Genomic DNA, 8,698 nt, shown 5'->3' with positions numbered 1-8,698 from the left:
CAACAAGGTATATTTAGCTTAAGGCAGTCGGAGACCCGCGACGCGGGATTTCACTCTAGGCTCGGCACTATGGGAGATAGGTAAGGGTTCTCTCGAGAATTCGGTCACAAAACCTCTCTTTCTCCAAGTGGGGCGTGGCAGGGGAATGAGGACTATCTAGTTTTTCATTTCACTACAGTAGATCTGGCTCTTGGCGCTCTTTCCCAGGTTCCAAAGAAAAAAATTATCATAAGCGGGAATTACCAAATCGTGAAACGAACGGTAACAACTTATCGCATCTGTCCTCCAGCTCCGGCGAGACATAAGAAGTAGAAGTAGAGGTAGAGGTAGATCAGTCTATAGATCGATACGAAACCTTAGACCTAGAGGGGTACCTTTCTCATTTAATGAACAATCCATCCTTTGTGCTGTTGGAATTCAGCAAAGGGTACCGTTTTGGGACTTTAGTTAGGGCTCATTGGCTTTGTCGGCTTATCAATCTCATCTCTTTCTTTACTTTCAGAAGAAGAAGGTCAAGTGCTGTCAAGTCGGAAAAGGATTCGGTTACGTGAAGCCGCACCCTACCCGTCTTCGCTGCTTTCTTAGTTATAAGCGACATATTTAGCCAATGAGGAAAATCAAGCCATAGTCACGTGAGCTTTCAATTAGCTAGGAGCAAGAACCATGTGATAATAAAGACTGACCTAGGAGCGGAGCTACTTGCTTGAGTTGCAAGTCCTGAGTTCATAGTAAGGCCTACTTGCTAGAGATCCTAGCTACTTATTCGAGGTAGTCGAGCGGAAAGAGCTATTCGTGAGAGGAATGAGCTAGGGCTTATTGATAGAGTTAGGCACTAGGGCCTATTATTCGTAGTCCCATCGCTATTCATTAATGGTTCTAGGTCCCTGCCCATGTTGTTGGTAGTTAGCAGTTCACCATCGATGAATAGTACGAACATCAACTAGGAGACTCGAGTTCCCTTGCTCTGTTGTTGGTAGTTTGTCGTTCCCCACGGCATATCTCTCAGCAGAGTACGCTCACTAAACACTATTCCAACTCCTTTCCTTTCGATAGTGATGCTAATATCCAATTTCAATGCCTTTCAATGCCCGACCCCCAGTTTGTGTGTTTCATTCAAGTATGAGCTTAAAGTTAAGTTAGTAGCTGAAGTACTCTTTCGAGGTATGAGTTCTAGCTAAAGGGAAGCCACTCCCCATTTGCTAGGTCTACAACCATTAGCACTTAAGGGAAAGTAGCTCTCCTAGCGAAATAACTGGTTTAGCAATATTAGGACGGACCAACACTGTTAGTTCGCTTCTTTCGCCAACGTTTGTAGTTACCGATTCAATCGATATTCCCTACCCGAGGCATTCGAATGGGCCACTCCTATCATTCCTTGGCTCGATTCAGTTAGTTAACAGCTTCACTAGTGGATTTCAATACTCCTTGTCCGAGTACCTCCGCTATTTGGTGATTACTAGAGCTACTGGCTTGAGTTATGCATTGTAGATAGAGCTCGTTAGGGGAGGCAGTTATTAATGAGAAAGAGGCTTTTGTCATTAATGACATTTCGAAATATCTGGATCTCTTTGAAAAAGAAAGAATCCCCGAGTTTCCTAAGGCAAAGGTGGAAATAGGAACAAATAGCTTTATGGAAGAGCTTGTTAAGGACTACGGGCTCGAGAACCCAGCTCTTTCTTCCCTTATAAAAGAGATTCATACTATTCTAAAAAAGGACCTCGCTTTCTTGGACACGAGTCCCCGGATATGAAGAATAATGTAATTTATGACAATATAGGACTCCTTCTGAGGAATCACCGCTAACCCCTGACCGAATTCCTAAACCTTTCTTTTTTAGGTATGCCGCCCCGCAAGCAAGGAGTGCCACATAGGTATTTTCCAGCTTCTCGAGGGCTGCGACAAGGGTTCCAAACCTAGCCTATTTTAGCTGAATAAGGGGCCTACAGGAGTTGGTATCATTGAGAATGATAACACCTTACCATTGTTCGAGATCGTGCCCCTTTCTCTTTGCGAACGATGTTATGTTCTAATATTATATAATGGCCATAAACATAATCTTAACCTTCCTCAATGAAAGGAAGGCGAAAGCCTGGGAATCCCACTCAGGGATGGTAGGAAGTCGATGAAAGCTCGTGCCTGGAACAATAAGTCGGACATCCTATATAGAAGTGTATTCCTTATCGAGAAGACAACCTTCGGCGTAGAGAAACAAGTCGTGTAGGGAAGCTTTCGTGCGAGCAGCCATTTTCCTTCGACAGAGGTGGGCAACCGGGTTTTCGTTAGAACGTGGGTCTCACGAACCTGATGCCGTAGGTTCAAGTCCTTTGATATCTTAGAGCGTATAATCGCGGATCAGCATGACGTGAAGAGTTAGATCGTGGAAAGGTGAATACGCAAGATTGAGATTATCGCGTACCTCCTTTCTTAAGCCCGGGGCTAGGAGCCATGGGTTAAGATCTTGGTTAGAAAGCGTATCCCGATCGATGAAAGTCTGATCATCGCGAATACATGGGAGATTACATCGTGACACACATACATAAGTAAAAGATCCCGACCGGGAGTTGGGGTTCGGTTCTTGTTGGCCAGCCTCGAGAGCATATAGATAGTAGGCAAGGTAGCAAGACATCTGAAGAGAAAGAGGAATTATGAATCTAGTTTACTACATCCGTAAGTACGGGCATAAGAGAATAAAGAGCCGCATCGTGCTAAATCAGGCATCCAAGGATAAAGGCAACGAGAATACTGTAAATAGACCCCTCACCAGGAGTTCCTCTTCGGTAGGAATGGGTCTACAAATGCTCCCTGGGAGAGATCTACTGAGGACTAGTGGATTTCGCTTACTTTGGTCTTCCAGACGATTTTAAAAACCTATACCACCAATCCCAATTGTCTTCTATCGTTCGTATCCCTCTCACATTCGTTCGAGCGGCTTCGCTCCTCTCCCCTCGACCAAGTTGCTATCTCTATATGGTAGTTGACTATATAAGCTACTTATCGCTAGTAATGACTGTGTTTCCCTATGGTTTCCTAGTCTGTAACTAGCATGTGTTGATTATGTCTCTTGCTAAGTATTGACTGTGTTTGCATACGGCTAGCCAGTCTTCACTAGCTTTTTTCTGCTTGTCTGCCATATGAGAGAGACTTTACTGTAAGCAAGGTAGCTTTTCCAAAACGAAAAAAGTAGACTTGTTCAAGCATCTCTGGCAAGAAAATGGTTTTGCTGCTATATAAAACGAAAAATAGCTATACTTGCTAAGACACCTAGCTAGTATTAACAACAAGCAAGATTCACTCGCTCATCAGCATACGGGCCCCTCTGCTTCCTTGCTAGATTAGAAGCCAAACAAGCTGTTTTAACTTCACTTAGGCAACAAGAGCTAATAGTTAGAAGCAACTGCAACATTGAATAGCGCTTTCAGCTACAGAATGCGAGGTTAGCTACACTTGCTTAGTTCAAACAACAATAGCTACAATAACTGCTAAAACAGCAGAGCTCTTAGCAACATTTCCCCCGAACTACTCACTCAAGCAGGAACAAGAACTCCTAGCTTCAATAGCTACTTTAGCACCTTAGCCCCTAGCTACACTTGCTGCTCTGCATTAGCTACACTTTAGATAACTACTTAGGGCTATAAGTAAGTCAAAAAAGAGCTGTAGATAAGCTTCTATCATTCGTATACCATTGATAGGTATACTCACTTGCTTAGAGTGAGAAACCACTCGCAGTTGACTTGGATGAGCTCGAAACCTGCTTTAAGTAGTCTTTGTTCATCTTAACTGAGACTTCATGCATACTCTTTCGGGGGCTGCATGATGATATGCCGAAAAGCATCTGAAAAGATGTGGGAGCAGTGAAGAGGCGAATGAACAATTGACTACGAGAACCGGCTGAAGTATCTTCCAAAGCATGACCAACCCGGAGAGGGAGCTATCACACAAATCAACTGCATCGGGTACAGCTGCGCGTCCTGAAGAAATCCCAAGTCTTTCGGCAAGACGAGGCACACTTGAAGTAGCCTGCTAATTCCAAGCCAACAGCCTAGATTTAGTACTTTAATCTAAATTATTATCGTAGATAGAGAGCATCACTGAAAGCTTACTAAACTGCTATATATATAGGACGCGATCATGACGGAGTAGCACATAGTGGCCTAAGGCGTTGTTGGTTGTATATTGTTATTTGAAATTGAAAGAGCTTTCTTTCGACCCCCTCGCTCGTCTCTTCTTTTGCTATTTGGACTTCATAGGAATGTGCATTAGCAAGACTATTTTATATAAGTTAAGTATTGATTCATCTTCCTACCTACCTTCAAATTACTTCACCTAACAACTCCTCTTCAAAAGAAGAGAAAGCCTACTCCCCAACGCCCTATTATGGGTCACCAGTTTCGTGCTTTTGGCGAGATGCCTATGCTAACTTCCTTGCTGTCTAAGCCCCGGCGCCCAGGCTTCTTGGGTGAAGAGAACTTCTGTCTTCTTCTTAAAAAAATGAAACATTCTATCCCTTACGCCCTCTTGGTTCCTTGCTTTAAGTGCAGCTACGACTCCTTCCCTTGAGCCCCGGCCTAAGCCTAATGACCTTCCTTACTAAACCACCAACAGCTCTCACGACGGCCTGACTTTCCTCCCGTTCACTTCTTTCTTGCTTGGGAATTGAATCAGAAGCCTCGCCCTGCTCTTTCCCAGTCTCCCTTTTCTATTATACACTGCCCGCTTTCTTCTCCTGATCCTCCACCAGCTTCGCCCCCCAGCCTTCCAACGGATTTCCGTGCTTCCTGTTCCCGCGGCAGACATATGCTCGGTTGAAGATAGGAGTAAAAGAATGTTATTAGAATTTCTCTCGAATTAGGAGATCTATGCTAATAAAAATCCTCGGGTTCGAACAGTTTATTTCCAGAATTTCGCCCGATTTGATGGAATTTTCATTCTTAGGTATTATGCTGATCGTGGTAAGGAGTATAAAATTAAAACATTGATGAGGAATCATAAAATTTACGAGTTGAAAGTCTATATTGGTGGTAAGTTCTTATTACGTTTCAGAGATTCATGCACATTGCTCCCTAGCAGTCTTGAATCATTAGGTAAGACATTATGTCCTGAATTAGGTGCCAAAGGTTCTATCCCACATTCTGAATTGGAAGTGTCTAATCTTCAGGGTCATAGTGAGGATTTGATAAACTATCTTCGACAAGATATCCTTATCTTAGGTGGTGTGATGTTGAAGGCACAAAAGATTTATTGGGATAAGTATAATATTGATATCGAGGAAGTGATGACATTGTCATCGCTTTCCCTTAAAATCTTTCGTAATAATTATTTGGATGATGAGTCCTTTCATATTCATTTACCTACTAGGAATCAAGACACCTTTATTAGGCGCGGGTATTATGGTGGGCATTCTGATGTCTATAAACCTTATGGGGAGAATCTATACTATTATGATGTGAACTCTTTATATCCTTATATTATGAAAGAATATCCGATGCCTTGTGGTATACCAGTCTGGAAAAAGAATTTGGAGAGCGTCGAATTAGATAGCTTGTTTGGCTTTATTGAGGCCTATGTAGTCTGTCCTACTAATATATCATGTCCATTCTTACCTTATAAGGATAAAGCAGGTACTTTACTCTTTCCTACAGGTAAATTCGTTGGAGTCTTTTATAGCGAAGAGTTGAAGTTTGCTCGTCATTTAGGTTATCATATAATGCCTCTTAGGGGTTATTTTTTTGAGAAGAAGGCCAGTGGTTGGCGCTGACTGTGTTAAAGCCAGGACAGTGTGTGCGTGTCACCAAACACGTGCACCCGCACGGGAGGAAGTAACAATGAGTGAGCTGCTACACTCAAACCTCTTACTTTGCCCGCTGGGTTAGATTCAGCTCTCGCCACCTCTAACTGGGGTATCAGTCCCACATCAGAGAGTTTCCTCTCTTGACGCCACTTCATGCTCACTTCAGAAATGAAGCTAATAAGGCCTAAAGCTGAGCGACGAGTCCACTGGCATGAGAATCAAGCGAAGTAGAGCGATAAGCACACTATCGATTGATCCAAAGAAGCTTAACGACAACTTCCATTCCTGGCCCAGAAGGAAAGAGACGAAAGCAATCCCTTGTTCCATCTTTGGAAGCTAATGGGCCGCCCTTAGAAAACCATGAATCTTGAGGAATTGATGATCTTTTAACAATACCTTCTAAAGGATGGCTAGTCCAAGATGCTGAACAACAAAGTTTGAGTTTGGAAAAACACCATCATTATGGGAATGTACACGCGGTAGAAAAATTACGTCAATCTATTGAGATATGCTATTCTACAATTTTATATTTGCGACAAGAAATGAATCCGGATGACTGACCCTTATAATCCAGTCTATATAATGTCTTTTTCGGGAGCTCGTTATTAGTAACTCATTCCCATGCCTTCTTTTCTCAACTCAACGTCCAAACCCCTCTGTTGGCTCAGCTCTAAAGAACAGAGTGTTGAAATCCCTCTCCATCTCGTTCCAGGTAAAGATAGACATTATAGGGAGAGTGAGATAGCAGGTAAAGGCCCCTGTCAAAGAGTTCACGTATCGATAGCTAAACCTTAATAAAAGCATCAAGTTTTCTTTTCTCTTCAAGAGATAAATACCTTTCCTGTTTGTTGATAGAGGAAGGGTAGCCAAAAAGGCGGACAAACTGAGAAGGACCCGCAATCTCTAAGCCAGCTCTTTCTTCGGGGATCAGCTCAACCCGTAAGGAAATGGATTCACACTAAAAATAAATCCTAATTGATAAATTACATCGTGACAAGAAGATGCTACCTTCTTTTTATGGCGTTCTACTAAAGCAATAGTTTCTTTATGATCCCAAGGAAACCCGGAACTGCTCATCTTGGAGCTGATCCAACATCCACGGATTTCTATTCCAGATTGGATGTAAGTCTTTTCACTAGCAGGAGTGCCGGGCTAAACCATTCATCCTTCATCCACCGATCACCAAATCGGCTTAGCCGAGACCAAATCCACTTTAAAAAGAAAAAAAAGAGAACTAGTTAGGGAGTAAAAAGGTATAAAGGCGTAAAGTAAAGGCACTATGGCAAACACTCGTTTGGTACTCCCATATCAAACACGGGAATAAGAAGTCACTCTTTTTGAGGGCGGACCAATGGACCCATCTCTGATTAGGACCATAAACTAGTTGAAATACTTTAGGCGTCCCGTTACCTCGCCTTGGAATAGAATCAAAGAGGATAGGGTGAGTGGAATATGTAGGCGTAGGCGGTGGTCAACTTATCTTTTCGGTAGTAGAAGGGAAGCTCATTAGGTTAGCTCTTAGGTAAGAAAAAGTGTTAGTAGTCTTCCCTCATTCCCGAGTCGCATTAGCACAAGCCACGAGCGAGCAGCAGGTTCGCGATTTCCAAGTTCTCCTTCTTTATTAGAAGTCAAAGCCCTAGAGCACGGAACTCTAAATCCTAGAAGTAACTTGCTCTTTTTCTTTTTGCACCCCCTTGAGAAAAGGGTTTGCCATCGAGTCTTTCTTTTCATTGGTTTAAAAGCCAACCTGATTGAGAAAAGACCAAAGGAAGGTGCGAATAGCTCTAATGTTTGGCAGCCACCACAGGCTGGTTGGTACAAATTGAACTCAGATGCTGCATTTTTTGGAGATAAGAAAATTGGGTTAGGCGCTGTAATGCGAGATACAGTGGGAGATGTAATGGTTGCCACATCTTGTATGGCCTATGGAGAGCAAAATGTAGAGATTGGAGAATCCCTTGCAGCGAGACACGGTATGAAAATAGCACTTGAAGCTGGATTGCGAGATATTGTGCTAGAGGTAGATAGTGTCAAGTACCCGGGTTGATAGACGAAGGTTCGAAGTAATAGTATAGTAGACTAAGGTTTGCAAACCAAGTTGATAGACGCGGGTCTTTATTTCCAAGTTGTAAGACGCCGGGGGCGAAGAGCTTAGTTGAAAGACGGCTGTTCGAAGAGCTTAGTTTAAAGACTAAGGGAAGGGGCAGATCGCCAGGTGAACTCTGCGTGGTGCGCTATAGATCATTCCATTTCTTCATTTCGAAAGCCTCTTTCCGTTCCTTCTACTTCCTCTTTCTTCTTGCTTGAAAAGGGGTGCTCGTTGGAGGGATACCTCCTGTCTGGGAGTCAACTCATTCTTCAACTGCATTCCTTAATGATATGACCTCGTAGATACGGGAAGACCACGACCTAACCAAAGCTCCATTGCTTGCTTTGGCAGGCGCATTTTAGTGTCCATTGCCCTCACTCTTTCAAACCTAAGTGAAGGGCAAAGGTCAAGCCTAGAAAGAACCCTCTATCTGGCACCTCGAATACGACATAATGTGCTAAAGCGTCGTATAGGATATCGAGCATGAATTGCCTAAAACCCATAAGGATGGTACCAATTGTTTCAAGTTTGAATAGATAGAGGACTAAGTAAGGTCCACTCTGAATTCATAGACCCTAAAGTTCTTTCTTTGCAAACTCAACTGAACCATTATTGGAAATTTAGGATTTTTGAAAAGAAAATTTGAACCCAACATTGATCGAAGGATTGTTCATACACCCTTGCTACTTCCTGGTCGGCTATGACAACATCGTCGCCAAGAACCGCGTATTTAGTAGACTTCTCACCTGTTCTGCACACCTTAATATCAATATATGGTGGGTAAGTGCGAAGAGAGGCCATGAGGACAAAACAAATAGCCT

The 8,698-nt window shown here is 43.0% G+C and overlaps 2 protein-coding genes across 2 annotated transcripts in view; one reads left to right on the top strand and one right to left on the bottom strand.

The window, feature by feature from the left end:
* The window catches only part of LOC130827020 (NADH dehydrogenase [ubiquinone] iron-sulfur protein 3), a 5,157-nt gene extending 3,135 nt beyond the window's left edge, over positions 1-2,022 (bottom strand). Inside the window, exon 1 of the mRNA XM_057692653.1 lies at positions 1-2,022. This exon is cut by the window's left edge and continues 3,135 nt beyond it. The gene's annotated coding sequence lies outside the window, so the exon portion shown is untranslated.
* Positions 2,023-4,975: 2,953 nt separating this feature from the next.
* Positions 4,976-5,755, top strand: LOC130826594 (DNA polymerase-like). The gene has a single exon (XM_057692173.1). The coding sequence runs from the start codon at positions 4,976-4,978 to the stop codon at positions 5,753-5,755; it is 780 nt and encodes a 259-aa protein (XP_057548156.1).
* The last annotated feature ends 2,943 nt before the right edge of the window (positions 5,756-8,698 follow it).

The sequence above is a fragment of the Amaranthus tricolor genome, chromosome 11 (assembly GCF_026212465.1).
Source record: "Amaranthus tricolor cultivar Red isolate AtriRed21 chromosome 11, ASM2621246v1, whole genome shotgun sequence".
NCBI lineage: Eukaryota > Viridiplantae > Streptophyta > Magnoliopsida > Caryophyllales > Amaranthaceae > Amaranthus > Amaranthus tricolor.
The sequence above is the reverse complement of the archived record's forward strand: the minus strand, read 5'-3'. Positions and strand labels throughout refer to the sequence as shown.